The following is a 17,168-nucleotide window of genomic DNA, read 5'->3' on the forward strand; positions in this document are numbered from 1 at the left end:
TTCCTAAGAAAGGTTTACGTTGGATTTATGACGTGTGTGGTATCTGAGGGCTTATAAGTTTAAATTCTGTTATGAAGCTCCAATGTGTGGAGTCATCATGAGCACTGTGGTAGTGAAGTAGGTTTAATGATTTACCTCTCAGTGGCGTGATTTTTGAAGAGCATGTTCTGTGTGGTGCGCTGTGATTGGTGGCTGAGTTGGTTCAGTGACTTTATGTGTAGTGATGGAGCCCCTCAAATGGACTCTGAGCTTTTACTTTACCAACTCACTTCTGTTTATGTTATCTAACATGAGTGTGTCCATCGGCAATGTACTCTCCGGGCTCTGCAGGGCTTGTAATTGGTGCTGAAAACTTGATGTAATACATTTTTATATACAATCAAGACAGCGTTAGCAAATTTCTCTTCAGACAGATCATCACATCATCGCTACTTAAAGATACCACACGTGTTCTTAAACAGCGAATTGTTTGCAGGTGTGTTCTTAGGATTGATGAATCCCACGTCTTCGTAATTGAAAGAGCGTGCCAGTTGTTCTTAACTGGCATAAGAAAATGCCCCGCAAATTCCCATATAAGGACATGACACTTCCTGTGCACCTCCTGGGAAGCAGGAGACTGCGTTCAAGAGATGGTTGTCGGAGTCCCAGATGACTTGTATATTGTAGTGGTGGAGGAAGTACTGAATCTCCGTAGCCTACTTAAGTAAAAGTACAAATAACCAGAGACATTTTTGCTTTAGTAAAAGTAGAAGATGTCCACTGCCACAAACAAGGCCCGGCTTTTAAAAGAAGTTCCTATCCTAACCAGCATAAAACGGAAATATGTTGTTAGAATCGGAATGCGGTTGGTTTTATTCATGGTTGTATTTTAAGACGGTTTTATTTTCTTTAACCATGCAAGTAAGCCAATAAAGTGTGTGAAGCAGCGAAAATGGGGAGGTGATGTGCAGAGGTCCAACCAAATAAATAAGATATGAACGTAGGGCTGGGCAATATATCGATGTTATTTCGATATTGCGATATGAAACTAGATATCGTCTTAGATTTTGGATATCGTAATATGGTAAGTGTTGTCTTTTCCTGGTTTTAAAAGCTGCATTACAGTAAAGTGATGTCATTTTCTGAACTTACCAGACTGTTTTAGCTGTTCTATTTTTTGCCTTCACCCACTAAGTTATTAAATCATTTCTGGTGATTATTTATCAAAAATCTCATTGTGTAAATAACGTTTAGTTAAAGCACCAATAGTCAACCATACAATATCGTCGCAATATCGACATCAAGGTATTTTGTCAAGAATATTGTGATATTTGATTTTCTCTATATCGCCCAGCTCTATATGAACACATCTTACACTGACTGGCAGAGGAGTAAACAACGCTTTGGAGAGAAATAGATGGCAATTATGATTTAAAAACAGGAATAATAAAAAACAAACTTTAATTTTCACTTTTACCGGAGGCTGTATTACCGAGGGTCAGCGGCGCTGCGCCCGGGCTCTGGAGCACCGGAGCCGGCTTGGAAGCCGATGAAGGAACGGCGGTGCCCCATATATGTCTACGGCAACCAAACTTTACTGGTGAGACAAACGTGTGATGGTCAGGAAGACATTTTGGCAAGGGGCAAAACTGATCAGAAAATGTAACGGAACATTGTAGAAATGTAGTGGAGTAGAAAGTATAGATAATTGCTGCAAAATGTAACAAAGTAAAAGTCAAAAGTATGCACTATTGATTCTACTTAAGTAAAGTACAGATAGGTGAAAAATGTACCCAAGTACAGTAATGAAGAATTTGCAATTTGTTACATTCCACCACTGCATTTTGGCCCTATAAATAGCGATCAATCACCAAATAACGCAGGATTTAATCAGTTTAATTGCTGATGTAAATTGCAGTGTTAGTGTTTCTTTGCATACTATGATTTTTTTTTCAACAAATTATCAGAAATACATTACAGTACAATACTATCATTGTAAACGACTGTAGAATTAAATAAAATGCAGTAACCAATTATTTGGAGCAAATTGTCATCACTCAAATGTGCGTAAGAGTGCTCTTGAGTGTTTGTAGATTTTGTTCTTAGCTAAGAACAAATCCAAGATAGGAAAACATTAATGAATGTCAGAATCTTCGTAAAAAGTGCGTAGGTGGGGTTTAAGAACACATTTCTTCGTAAGAATGGTTGGTGAATGAGGCCCATTGTCGTTATAGATCTATTAATATAGCTACACTACCAGTCAAAAGTTTGGGGTCACTTAGAAATTTCCTTTCCACTCCATTACTGACGGAATATCAGCAGAATACCAGTTCTCGACTGTTGTAAAAAAGAAATGGCTGATCTTTAATGCAATATCTACCCATTGCCCATTATCAGCATCCATTCATCCAATGTTCCAAAGGCACATTCTGTTTACTAATCGTTTTAAAAGGCTAACTGAGAAAACATTGGAGAACCCTTTTGCAATTATGTAAACACATAACGTAATCTGAAAACTGCTGCCTTGGTTAAAAAAAACAATGCAACTGATTTCAGCTGGTATTCTGTCTATAATGGAGTGGAATGGAAATTTCTAAGTGACCCCAAACTTTTGACCGGTAGTGTATAGATATATGAATGGAAGTTATCTTAGTTCAACCATGACACGTTACCTCCCACAGTCTGTTTTAATGAAGGAAGATGGAGGCAGCAACATACGCCATGAAGCGTTAGTAGTTTGGGTATATTTGTATTTCTCTTTGTAAAACATATGCGGAATTTACCAGGTGAACCTATCGCTACAGACAAGATGTGAAATAGCTCGGTAAGATTAGGCACATAAACAGTTCCACGCTAGTTAGTTAATATTGATATAGTTTGAATGGTGTTTGGCGTGTTGTTTTCTTAGGCAACTAAGGATAGGACTAAGCATATTTTACTAACAAATATCGAATTTGAACCAGTATATATACATTATTTGAGACTGAATATTTGTTGCTCTGAATCATCGCGAGTATGAACCGTATTAACTAGGCGTGTCACGATTCTCCAAATTCTCGATTCGATTAAATTTTCGATTCTAAGGTCATGGTTCGATTCGATTCTCGATTTTTACATTCATTTTTTTTTTAAGCACAGGTTGCTATGCCATTTTTAGACTAGACTTTTATGCAATATAATATCTGACCTTTATTCGCAATCTACCACACTACATTGTCAAATTTTAAACATTTATTAACAACATAATGTAACAATGACATAGCTTCATCGTCAATTGGAAACGTGACAATTTGTCAATAAAGTAAAAAGAAAAAAAAAGTTTGCCGACAATGCTGAGGGCAGGCGCTTTGCAGCACAGCGTTGTTTGGTGTTTTAAGCCCCCAATGTCGTCTTCCAGGCAGCGCTGCCTGGAAGGCACTAGGATTAGGCAATGGTTATGGCCCTGACACACCAAAGCCACGGCGTCTTGACGGCGGATTTCCACCAACTGCGGAACAGCTGCATTCCGACTCCGTCCCAGCTCCGGCACTCTGCAGCCGTCTGGAGCAGATACGCAGTGCTTCTATTTCTGCCGGATACCGGAGAGCTCCGCAGCCGTTTCGCAGTTCGTGGAAATAAGGGGTGAGCATACGTTCTGCGCTTGCGCAAGACGTAATACAAAAAATGAAAACCGGAAATGACAAAGTGTCACGTGGGTCTGGCTTCTCCAGCCGATAGTAATGGCAGCTTGTTCGAAATACGATCTCGTATTTTATGAAAATAGTTCACTGAAATGTGTTTCTGAAAATATTTTAAGCGAGAAATAGGCCATGCAGTTGCTGAATCTGTCTTCATTTCAGCTCGACTAAGGTCAGTTTAAAAGATTTCTCAGATTTTGAGAGGCGTTCGTAACTTATCCCGCTTAAGCTATAAGCAGAAGGAAACTATGCTAGCTGTTAGGCTAATGTGCAATGGTAAACAGACAGAATATGGTACACCACATAGCAGAGCTTGCAAACTGTGGCTTTTTTAACTCACTTTCGGTCGATTTCAATTTAAAATCAAAATCGTGACACCCTTAATATTAACTAAGTTAACACTCTGACTGTTTTGCTTACATTTGCGTTTCTCTTTGCCAGAAAGCTCCCAGACTTCAGTCAGACTTGGCAGATTCCGTCATGTTTGTCACTTACTTCCTACTGCTGAGCAGTCTTGGTCTTGTCATTACAACTCAAGGTGAGTGGCAGAGTGGATAAGCTTGTAACATAGGCTATGTGTGATTATACACAAGCTGTTTACTTATCTTGTCCTCACTTCTAATGTTCATCTTTCTCTTTCTGTATTTTTCATCGTAGCTCAAGACTGCTCCAAACCTGCAGGAGGAGACAACATGAGTTTGAAGGGCGAAGACATTCTTTTACAAACATTCCCAGAGGGGAAGCAAGTGACTTTTGCCTGCAATGTTGGCTATGTGGCTGCAGGAGGGTCTCCATCCATTACTTGTACTGCTGGCGCCTGGACTCCTCTGAAGCTGAAATGCGAGAGTGAATAATGACACTTTATCTTTACATTCAAATATGTAAAAGCAGCAATAATGTGGCAATATTCTCTGGTCTTTGACCAACCGGGAAATGGCGTCTTACCAACATATAAATGCTGGATGAATAGATGAGTGACTGATAATATCTAGTAACCAGTGACTAATAATATCTAGTAACCATTCTGTTGAATCATATCGATATCCAGTCATTTAACTCATTAATGGCGCTTACCCACTGCTAGTACCAGCTCTACTCTACTCGACTCAGCTGCGGTGCCCCGTCCTCCCTTTTCCATTGCAGGTTAAGTACCGCCTCATGCCTGAGGCGAGCGTGGCTGGTTGTCCTAGCGACGTCGCAGGAAACTGCCGTGACCTAACGTGACACACACACAGAATGTCGAAGGTGTGTTGTTTTTGACTCTCGGCATGTGGCTGTTTTATTTATATTTATAAATTTAGTTTCAAAAGAAGCTGGAGGCAGCAAAAAAAAAACACCGCTGGCTAAACTATTTAAAAATGCCGGGTTTGTTCAGGACACCCCCATCTGTCGCTAGCAATGTTGACGCAGTGATTAGTGACGATTCTCTCTGACCAATCGGTAGTCTGCTTGTTTTCACGTCACCTTTTGGTATCGCCTCAGCTCGCTTGGAACCTCGACGGAGGCGATACTAAAAAAGTACCTGTTGGCGGGTCCCAGGGACTTTTTTTTCATAATGGAAAACCAAAAAAGGCGAGTAGAGTCGAGCAGGTACCATGTAATGGAAAATCGCCATTAGACCGGATGCCACATATGCGTGTAATTAAATCCTTATGAGGGTTATCTTTTTTCAGGGAGGGACTGTGGCTTTGCTGGAGATGTGGAAAACGGAAATGTCGATTACCCTGAAGGGACACAGTTTGGTGATAAACTAGTGGTCACTTGCAACACCGGGTTAGTAATAAACTGATAACTAGGACGGTTCATGTTAAGAGAATTAGTTTTTAAAATGTAATTGTAAGAAATGTATTTACCTCTAAAATGTCAGCAACCATCATGTTTCCAAATCAAAAAAATTATTCTAATGTTCAGTGGGGCTTACCAGTCAGTGTTATCATGTGAAATAAAGGGGCTTGCACAGTCTTTCTTCTTGACATGTGTTGTCTGAAGTTAAGCTTTTTAATTCCCTGATTAGCTACAATATGGTCCCCAAAAAAGGTCATCTGCTTTGTGGAGCCCAAGGATGGATGGACAGGTTGCCTGTATGTGAAGGTTGGTCATCTCTGTGTGTTAATACAAGACACATGACTAAATAAAAACTGTATTTCCATTCTAATAGATGTCACTTTCATTTTGCAGTGGTGACTTGTGATCCACCACCTGTGGTAGCGAATGGTGTTTTCAGTCCAGTCAAAGAATCCTATGACTATAGAGAAGTTGTACAGTACAAATGTCAAAATGATTATACACTTAATGGATCAAGTTCAATATCATGTTCAGAACATGGAACATTTGATCCAGCTCCAACATGTGTCCGTAAGTGTTTTTTTAATTTTGTTTTCAAGCCTTTCCTTAACATTTTCCCAGTGTAAACTCAGCTGTGACTGACCTCTCCCATACTTTGGAAAAAGTTATTTTGGACAATTGTATTAATTTCTATTTTAAAATGTTCTCTTCCTGCAGTGGTTCGATGTGAGGATCCTAATATAGCCAATGGTCACCAGGTTGACGGTTCTCAACCCCCTCATGGATACAATTCTACGGTGACATACGAGTGCAAATCTGGGCATGTTATGGAAGGAGGACGCACCCTGACATGTGGAATAGATAGTCAGTGGTCACCTGGACTTCCAACATGTCAAAGTAAGTCATTAATTGAAATTACTACTTGGTGTAAGTCTGTAAAGAAAAGTCAACACACAAGCCATCACATTTTTACATGTGATTAATCTCATAACATTATACTTCTGTGTGTGAAATATCTTTCATAGTTGGATGTGCATTTCAAATTTTGTTTCTGGTCAAAAAACACATTTAACTTTTCCTAATTGGCCAAGGTTTTACTCTGGATTTCCACTGGATGCAGGACGTCTGCGGACGTCAGTGGAAATGCACACATTGACTGTAATAGAAACCTAATGACTCCGCTGCCGTTCCGCAGCCGTTCCGCAGCCGGTGGAAATTGGGTGTTAGAGAGTAGCTCTGTTTCCATCCACAGGTTTTTATCCGAATTAAGTGATATTGAATGAAAAATTCCTTATGGAAACAGTAAAATTCAATTGAATTTCATGAATATTGACTAAAAGGAAATACGTTCGGTCTCATCGGATTTTATCTTGATCGATATACGGCTTATGCAATAAACGCTGATGGAAACGTTATTTGCTGAATAAATAATGAATTGCGATTGCCAGTTTTTGTCGTTTTTGGTATTCGGTGATGATGTCACATTGGGGAGACGTGCATCAGCCTAGTACTAGAACTATGGTGACTGACTGGGACGAGGAAGGTGTTTTTACTGTCAGTGAATAGCACAGAGTGAAAGTCAATGTTTTCTTTCTATCTAGTGACAGTGATTTTGTTCGTTCAGATAAGTACCAGTAAACTTATCTAGATCTAGAAAATAGAAGGCATCATGCTAGCTATGGGCTAACTTGCCAGTCCCACCTGTGAAATCCCCCGACAGTTTGATTGGATATCTCACATCCTTTTGTACCATCATTTTATTAAAAGAAATGTTAAGCTTCGCTCCTACGAGATGGGTGGGTTTTTGTTACGTCACACACAAAGCTAACTGGCTATAGTTAGCCTATACGTATGCTAGCGGAATTGCGTAGCCACCCAGCAGCTTTGGCAGTAGTTTCGGCGAGCTAACCATGACAGCTAACACAGCCACGTGTCTCCATTTCAAACATCACTGCAGATTGACTGCTTTTAGCAGCAGAGGTTGATTGTGGGCGACATACTGTGGTGGTTAGCTTGCCGAAACTACTGCCAATTGCCGAAGTTGCTGGCTGGCTACGCAACGTTAGCTAATTCCGCTAGCCAGTTAGCTTTGTGTGTGACGTTACAAAAAAAACCCACCTATCTTGTTGGAGCAAAGCTTAACATTTCATTCAATAAAATTATAGGGTACAAAAGGAGCACTAACGCCACATGTCTTATGTTGACAATGTGGACGCAGATATAGGAAACACCGAAGGCAGTCATAATACCGGTATTTGACTAGCAGTCTAGGCTAACGCTGTTGCGCTAACGTTAGCAAACGTCGGCATAGCTAGCTGTCTAAACTTGTGAAAAGCCGAACAGCATCCCCGTCCAAGCTGTGTTTCACTGTCCCTCCAATATTATTATACATATAATAAAGACACATGGACTCGGTCGAGACCAAAAGCCATATTTTGCAAGACCAGTGGCACAGACCGTGACCATAGACAGTGAACCGAGACGGGGCTGTCGTCTCCCCAACATGACATAATGCATTGTGGGGGAAAGGAGAATCATTGCAAACCACTGTAAAATAGTACTACTTTTTTGTATTTTATTCCGTTTTGTGATATCCATCGTATTTGATGTTGTTGGGTAACCGTTTAAATGTTTATTACCAACAAGCAAATTCGTTAGAAAATAAACCCTGCAAGATGGGCTTTAAGTTTTAGGTCATTTTATGGTTGCAAACCGCCACAAAACGAAGAAGAAGAAATTTTTGTTAATTTTCGCACACATGGCGGGTGTCAACAAAGAAAGACGTAAGTGGACGTACGAGGAGACGACAGACTTTTTGAATTTAATTTACGAGCAATATATAACGGCTATTTTAGATAGCAAAAATCTAAGACATGCCATAATTTATCAGGAACTCACGAAGGAAATGGCAAACAAATGTTACGAAAAGCCGTGGGACGTCCTCCGGAGTAAATGGAAGGCGCTCAAACAGCGATACACGTCTCTAAAAAAGAGAGTTGCATAAGAGTTGCACTATTACAACTTGTGTAAGTGTTTTGCTTGAATGTTGTGCGATTCAGTGCGAAAATAAATGGAAGCACCTTAAATGTCTCAAATCAATTCAATTTAACAACTTGACCGCAAAACAGCATGTGACGTCATTACGTACAGGTTTTTATTCGCTTTAAAGCCGTTGGATGGAAACACACTTTCACCAGCTTTATTCACGTGAGTTTTTTTTACTGAACTTCAGATAATTTGATTGACAAGTGGATGGAAATTTAGCTAGTGAGTGGAGGCCTGGTCACTTAACAACACATTTCTATAAGTGTGTGTATAATCACATCTGTTTAAAAGGCTGTGTGTGAAATGCATGAACTGAAGGCCAATTCTGGGACGTTTTTGAATCATTTACAATCCTGTAATTGTCTCCATCTGTTGAAAGCCCAACCGAGCTGTGACTCGGGTTTTCACACGTCGTCTGTCAATTCCCTTTTAGCTTTTAGTTCTTTTAGTTTCCTTCTTTTCTGTGATGGTCCTGCCCCAGTATCAGCCATAACTATAACAGATAACTTCTAAAATAACATTAAAATACTATTAGGCCTATATAAAGAAATCTTCTGCTACCCTTTACATTGCTGGATACAATAACACAGACGTTTCTGGTGTTACAAAGAAATCTGTGACCCGTCAGAATGTGTGCTCTGTAGCGCCGTCTACCTGCCGTAAATCATTTTGTTACTTTGCGGGGAAAATCGGACCCGGTTAAGGACATTATTAAAAACTTGGCCTATATAAATTGATGAAAGAAAGAATGAAGAAATTGATACTATACCATGATATACTGTGTATCATATCATAATATAAAATTACAAAAACCTGGTGAAAGATTGTATCCATATTGCTCTCTCGTGATTTTAAATAATTACTGATTTTAGTTTTCCCAAAAAATCTGTCTGTTACACTTTTGTTTCTATTAGTTCTGAGCAAAGTCTGTATTTTTGCACACATAGCATTTGGACCTCACAGGAAAGGAAAGTGCAACTTACGCTGTACACACTTAGGGTTGCAAAGGGTCGAAAATTTTCCAGGGCAAGTTGAGCTCGGGAATGTTTGGTATTTTGGAAATCTTTCCCAATTTCAATATAGAAATCATACCTTTTTGACTAGTGAAGTTTTTTGAGGGTAAATACACATCCAAAGCAATACTAGGTCTTATTGCATGTTTCAGTTAGAAGTATGCAAATTGAATTAAATTGTAACCATGCACTGCCTTCAGCAGCACACTGTTCCACCACATATGCAGCCCACACTACTGCCACCTCTACTGAGCTATGTAGGTTTTGATTACATTAATGGATATTAGAGGTGGGAAAAAATCAAAATCATATCTATCGTGATCTTTTGTGTGTGACGATTTTAGAATCAATTCTTTTCATTCACCTTATCTTTACAAATTATATAATTGTCAGTCTGACTGACGTGATGTACATTGTTCTTAGAAAACAATTAGTTTTTAGAAATGTCTCATAAGATTTTGATTCAACAAGGTGCTGGAAGCATTCTTTAGAAATGTTGGCCCATATTGGTAGGATAGCATCCCCCACACCATTACACAAGGATTAAAGTTCTCCGTCGCTACGACGAATTTCTGTCAATTTGATTTTAGAAATGCCATATCTGAGATCGATGGGGGGGGAGGGCCTTAAAAGTCTTGAATAACGTTCACAAAATTACACATTTTGTTTACAAAGGTCTTAAATTATGTCTTGTCCTTTCGTAGGATGAAATAAACCGTAACGTCCTAAATAAATGCTTTCTGTGTGACTTTACAATTTACTCCGTGTGACTGGGATGTAATATGACAGTACAGGTACTATTTACGTCATTGTTTTTCTTTACGCGGGGTGCGCAAAACATGGATGTAGCTAGGCTATAACAATAATAACGGCATAACATTATGTTTTATCTTAAATCCGTGGACATGGTGCGAAAGCTCTGGCCATAAACATCCAAGCTCGGGCGCAAATCAGTTGTCAAGAAAGAAAACAAAGTCTGGCACCTTGCTGCTAACAAGCTAACGTTAGCTCGTGGGTTAGAATGGGCAAGTGTCTGAAGGTCTGGCCACAGATGTGGACGAGCTGGCGGACGAGGCTGAGAGAAATGTGGCGGAGGTTAGCACAACAAGACGCTCGGCGTGCAAGTCAGTATACGATATTATCTCCATACTTATATCAAGATACAGTAATATTGGGATTTTAAACATATTGCATTATTCTGCGATATATTGCAATCTTTTACCTGAAAGCAATTCATTTTGTTACTTTAGTACAGGGGTCAGCAACCCTCCCAATTAAAAGAGCCATTTTTGCCCCAAAATAATTCAAAGAAATCTGAAATCTATGATTCTTATAATGAATGTAACTAAGTCTAGTGTAAATCAGCCTATCAACATTACTAATAGGGCATAATAATGGTGAGGTTTGTTGCCTTTTGAGAGTGACATATCTAATTTTCTAATCGATACAATGTAATTGACAATTTAGTTATAGAAAATCTGCTTTGATATTTTTGAACCAATACTTCATGTATCACCATTTGTGAAGGACTTTCCAGGGCCTTTTTACTCATTACAATCTCCTGAACTGCCACAAAATCAGCAACACTAGTGAGAGTTTGGAGATTTAAACAAATTCATAAAAGTACATTTGCTCTGCTTTCTGCAGCAGGTCTGATATTTTTCTCTTAGTTGATGCATAGTTTTGTTGACTGAAATGTAAGCCTAAATGGAGAATGTAAGAATGACTTTAGGCCAATAAAACTACATACTAAATAAAACTTAAAATGCAAAACAAAAATAACCATTATTCACTTCCATATAAGTCTTTGTCAAAAGGAGCCTCTGGAGAGGGGCTAAAGAGCCTACCTCTGCTCTAGTACCAACAAGTTAAATACTGATATGCAATTTATATAATAAATGATTGATACTTGGCTTCTGCCATGAAAAATATCGCGATACTAATTTTTTCCCCTGATCCATACAACACATTAGATTCTTTATTGTCCTTTTTTTCAAGTAAGTTTGTTGCCACAGTCTGTGCAGAGCCTGACATAAATACATAGGTACATCAATACATTATACACCACAACATTACTACATGATACTTGCACATTTATACACACAGCATCTACACACATGACCATTACCGATGTGTTTTGTTGAGTGATGTTATGACAGCTATAGCCATTACCAAACAGTTTATCATAATGACTGACCCTGGTAAATCAAAGTCATTCTAATTCATTTGTTTTTACAGACAATCATGGACCTAAGTTGGCTATAGGCTTGGATGATTGTCTTGGTAAGTTTCAACTTCATCTTTGAACAGTAGATCTAGAATGTAAAGTGGTAACGTTGACCCAAATGAGATCATGATGCCCTTACAAGAACCGCATGGTCATACTACAGTAGATATGGTGTTCTGGAGAGGGCATTATGTTCTCATTTGGGTCAAAAAAATAGCATGTGAATGTATTAATGGCTTGATGTGTCACTTTGTCACTTCCTGTGGTTTGTGTTTTGTACATATTGCTACAGAGGCTTGCAAAAGTATTCATACCCCTTGAACTTTTCCACATTTTGTCACGTTACAACTACAAATGTAAATGTATTTTATTGGGATATTATGTGCTAGACCAACACAAAGTGGCGCATAATTGTGAAGTGGAAGGAAAATGATACATGGTTTTCATATTTTTTTTACAAATAAAAAACTTAAAAGTCTGGTGTGCAAAAGTATTCAGCCCACCTGAGTCAATACTTTGTAGAACCCCCTTTTGCTGCAATTACAGCTGCAAGTCTTTTGGGGTATGTCTCTACCAGCTTTGCAGATCTAGAGACTGACATTTTTGCCCATTCTTTTTTGCAAAATAGCTCAAGCTCTGTCAGATTGGATGGAAAGTCTGTGAATAGCAATTTTTAAGTCTTGCCAGAGATTCACAATTGGATTTAGGTCTGGACTTTGACTGGGCCATTCTAACACATTAATATGCTTTGATCTAAACCATTCCATTGTAGCTCTGGCTGTATGTTTGGGTTTGTTGTCCTGCTGGAAGGTGAACCTCCGCCCCAGTCTCAAGTCTTTTGCAGACTCTTAATAGGTTTTCTTCTAAGATTGCCCTGTATTTGGCTTCATCCATCTTCCCATCAACTCTGACCAGCTTATCTGTCCCTGCTGAAGAAAAGCATTCCCACAGCATGATGCTGCCACCACCATGTTTCACGGTAGGGATGATGTGTTCAGGGTGATGTGCAGTGTTAGTTTTCCGCCACACATAGCGTTTTGCATTTAGGCCCAGAAATTCAATTTTGGTCTCATCTGACCAGAGCACCTTCCTTCACATGTTTGCTGTGTTCCCCACATGGCTTGTGGCAAGCTGCAAACGGGACTTCTTATGGCTTTGTTTCAACAATGGCTTTCTTCTTGTCACTCTTCCATAAAGGCCTGATGTGTGGAGTGCATGACTAATGGTTGTCCTGTGGACAGATTCTCCCACCTGGGCAATGGATCTCTGCAGCTCCTCCAGAGTTACCATGGGCCTCTTGGCTCCTCCTCTGATCAATGCTGTCCTTGCCCGGCCTGTCAGTTTAGGTGGACGTCCATGTCCGTTGTGCCATACTCTTTCCATTTTTGAATGATGGATTGAACAGTGCTCCGTAAAATGTTCAAAGCTTGGGATATTTTTTTACTACCTAACCCTGCTTTAAACTTCTCCACAACTTTATCCCTGACCTGTCTGGTATGTTGCTTAGGCTTCATGATGCTGTTTGTTCACTAATTGTTCATGCTAACAAACCTCTTGAGGCCTTCACAGTACAGCTGTATTTATCTGTAAATCTCTAAAGTCTATTTACTAATTAACTGACTTCTGAAGACAATTGGTTGCACTGGATTTTATTTAGGGGTATCTGAGTAAAGGGGTATGAATACTTTTGCACGCCACACTTTTGTTTTTTATTCGTAAAGAAATTTGAAAACCATGTATAATTTCCCTTCCACTTCACAATTATGCGGCGCTTTTTGTTGGTCTATCACATAAAATCCCAATGAAATACATTTACATTTGTGGTTGTAACGTGACAAAATGTGGAAAAATTCAAGGGGTATGAATACCTTTGCAAGCCCCTGTATGAATGGTGCACCTAAGTCCCTTTTTTAAGCAATTTCATAAAAGCAAAGTCTTTTGGGATTACCAAAACCCTTTTCATGGTAGGCATTTAAATGGGCCCATCAGTTTTTTTTACATCATCTCAAAAACATTTCAATTTTTCTTTTATCAAAATAGTCCTCGTTTCTAGGGTTGTACAATTGTAAAATGTTTTCTTATGTAACCCTTGTGTTGTCTACGGATAATATTTGACCCGTTTTGAAAGTTTCATCACAAATATGGGTTTCTTTCAACCAGATTAACCAAAAATAACATGGATGTTTCCCAATGATGCTCTTTGCAAGTACAATTAATGATCACTGCTTTCTTTTGAGTGTTTTATTTAATTTTATAGCATTTGTAGTCTTCCCGGGTCAATTTTGACCTGGTGGTGCAATGGGGTACTATTGTGCTTTACAGCAGATGAACACACACACACACACACACACATGCATGCACATGCGGAGACACAAACACCCACACACACATGCACACACACATACAACCACTTTTGTTGTATGCTCCTGTTGGTGTAGTTTGTGTTTTAATGAAATATGATAGACCGGAGCATTTGGTGGTATTTCCTTCTGCAGAAGACGTTGTGTTCTTTACACACTTTGTGAACATTAAAGGTCCCATGACATGATGCTCTTTGGGTGCTTTTATATTTACCTTAATGGTCCCCTAATACTGTATCTGAAGTCTCTTTTATATAGGCCTTAGTGGTCCCCTAATACTAAGGGTGTGACGAGATCTCGTTTTACGAGATCTCGCGAGATTAAAACGTGACGAGACTTCTCGTGGAGGTGAAAAGTTGTCTCGTGAGGCGATGTGATGTCAGCGTGATGGAGCGTGAAATTACTATTGAAGATCCCCCTGCCACTTTTAAATCATTTGTGTGCAAACATTTTGGTTTTCCTGCGGAAATAATAAACGGCGAAAGAGTGACAGACAAGACGAACACAATATGTAAATATTGTAAGAAAAAAATGCCGTATACCGCGGCTAACACGAGCACTATTCAAAAACACTTACAGCACCACCACAGCTCTCTACCAACTACAGCACCCGCGATGAAAACATTAAAAGGCCAAACAACTCTAAAAGCCTTTGCATCTCTGCCACCGGTAAGTGCAAGAGCCACGGCAATAACGAGGGACATAGGCGTTTTCATTGCAGTTGATATGAGGCCATTTTCTGTGGTGGAAAATGTCGGATTTCGGCAACTCCTAAATATCCTTTGCTGTCTCCACTTGCCAAAGCATACCTTTCCATCCCTGCTACCTCAGTTCCAAGTGAGTGTGTTTTTTCTACTGCAGGAGACATAGTTACTGCCCAAAGGTCTCAACTGCTGCCAGAAATAGTCGACATGCTTATATTCTTGAAAAATAACATGACCATATCTTAGGCTGTTCTGTGTAGTTTATCTTATAGAAATTTTTTTTTTCTGTTTGCACTTGTAGTTTTGAGAGAGCAGTACTTTGGTTATTGATACACTTACTGTTTGCATTTAAACATTTTCTGTTGTTTACACATTTATTTTATTTATACTGTTTATTTTTTTATGTTCGATTTGTGGAAAGGAGTTAGATTTCACAGAGCAGAAGCCAGTTGGTAGATTTTATACAAAACATTTTGCAGTGTTTGCATGTCCTTTACTGCATATGATTCATTAAAATAGTAAAAAAAAGTTAAATAACATTCATAATTAATAGTTGATTTCAAAAGGCACCTAAATTGTTTTGCATTTTGTGATTTTTCAGTTGAATAAAAAAACTATTTTCCATTCATATATTTCATCATTGAGGATTTCTTTAAAAAAAAATTTAAAATCTCGTCTCGTCTCGTTCTCGTGAACCCAATCTCGTGATGTCTCGTCTCGTGGAGTAAGCGTCTCGTCACACCCCTACCTAATACTGTATCTGAAGTATCTTTTATATAGACCTTAATGGTCCCCTAATACTGTTTCTGAAGTGTCTTTCCCAAAATTCAGTCTTGGTGCAGAATTACAGCCACTAGAGCCAGTCCCACAATGAGCTTTCCTTAGTATGTGCCATTTCTGTGTCTGTAGCTATTGACGAGGAGAGAGGGGTGGGCAAGGTTGGAGGGTGGGGGTGTGGTCTTGACCAACTGACACTTTGCTCGTTTGAAAGCCATGATGTCTCTCTCTCATGGGTAGGCCAAATTCTCTGGGTGGGCAAAGCAGAGAAAGGGGAGGTAACCTTGCTCCTTATGACCTCATAAGGAGCTAGATTCCAGATTGGCCCATCTGAGCTTTCATTTTCTCAAAGGCAGAGCAGGATACCCAGGGCTCGGTTTACACCTATCACCATTTCTAGCCACTGGGGGACCATAGGCAGGCTGGGGGAACGCATATTAATGTTAAAAAAAAATCATAAAGTGAAATTTTCATGCCATGGGACCTTTAAGTTATTATTACAATAATACAATTTCAGGCCACATGATATGAATATAAACCGGCTATTTGAACTTTTTGGTCTTGGATGATGTTGTGGTGTATTATTTTGCATCTCAAAGTAACACACAAATTTGGATATTTTAGGCTGTAAGAGACAGATGAGAGCAGCAGATAGGGCTGTGTGTGTGTGTGTGTATTCTTTAATTCTTTTATGTGGCTCTCTCTTGTTGTTCTTTCCCTTGCTCACTCTGTTTTCTCTCCAGGTGATTGAGATGATTGCTTTCCACCTGTGTGTTGGAGTTGACCAGTCAGAATTCAAGGTGGCAGTCAATAAAAGGACTCCTGAGAAGCAGGAGCTCTCTTGCTCTGCACTTCTGGCTGGTTGCCAGTCTTCCTGTCATTTAAGCTGTGGCTGCTTGGTTTAAAATGTAGAGTTTTGTGAGGTGGAGGTTGAGGACCTTAGGTAAATTGGGGTACCCTGTACATTTTTGCACGTAGTTGATCATTGTATAGATACACCAGGCTTAGTGGTTGTTGCCGCCTGTGTAAAGTTCTCTTAATCTTTTTGTAGAGAAGCAGGCTAGGTATTTGGTTTGATTTGTTTTGCTTGTAGAGCTAGTGGTGAGCTAGGCCCTGTTTTGTTATATTGATTTCATTTGTTTGGCACAACCTCCAGGTCCCATCCTCCACCCTCCTGTTGTGAGATATTTCCATGTTTGGAATAAAAACCAAATGTTTCACTTTTACACTGACTCTCTCACATTCTATTGATTGTCGTGTTACTGTCCCTGAATCCATCAGAGGTGTCGTAACACAAGTGGGGGCTCGTCCGGGATATCTCTTTCCTGAGCTAAGACAATCAATGTTGAGTCATTGTACTTGTGACATTAGTAGCAATGGGATTCGATATTCAAGACTTTATTGAACAGCCCAGCATTGAGAAAGTTGATTCATGCCGCAAGGATGATCTACTGTGTATTGCATCATACTACAACATTCGTGTTCAAAAATATGGTGTTAAGAGAGAAATTAAAAACAAGGTAGTGGAAACACCAATTGAGTTGAAGGTCCTTGATGTCCCTATTAGCGTTGAGCATGCAAGGAAGTCAAGTTACGGCAGC

At 39.4% G+C, this 17,168-nt stretch overlaps 1 protein-coding gene across 1 annotated transcript in view; it reads left to right on the forward strand.

Annotated features, from left to right (window-relative positions):
* Positions 1–16,793, forward strand: part of LOC114558162 (sushi, von Willebrand factor type A, EGF and pentraxin domain-containing protein 1-like) — a 191,074-nt gene extending 174,281 nt beyond the window's left edge. The window contains exons 26-32 of the mRNA XM_028581946.1: positions 4,314–4,502; positions 5,330–5,429; positions 5,671–5,747; positions 5,835–6,011; positions 6,159–6,338; positions 11,738–11,782; positions 16,311–16,793. Coding sequence (XP_028437747.1) covers positions 4,314–4,502; positions 5,330–5,429; positions 5,671–5,747; positions 5,835–6,011; positions 6,159–6,338; positions 11,738–11,782; positions 16,311–16,318 — 776 coding nt within the window. The 3' untranslated portion in view covers positions 16,319–16,793. The remainder of the gene's footprint in view (positions 1–4,313; positions 4,503–5,329; positions 5,430–5,670; positions 5,748–5,834; positions 6,012–6,158; positions 6,339–11,737; positions 11,783–16,310) is intronic.
* The last annotated feature ends 375 nt before the right edge of the window (positions 16,794–17,168 follow it).

This window comes from Perca flavescens, chromosome 7 (genome assembly GCF_004354835.1).
Source record: "Perca flavescens isolate YP-PL-M2 chromosome 7, PFLA_1.0, whole genome shotgun sequence".
Classification (NCBI taxonomy): Eukaryota; Metazoa; Chordata; class Actinopteri; order Perciformes; family Percidae; genus Perca; species Perca flavescens.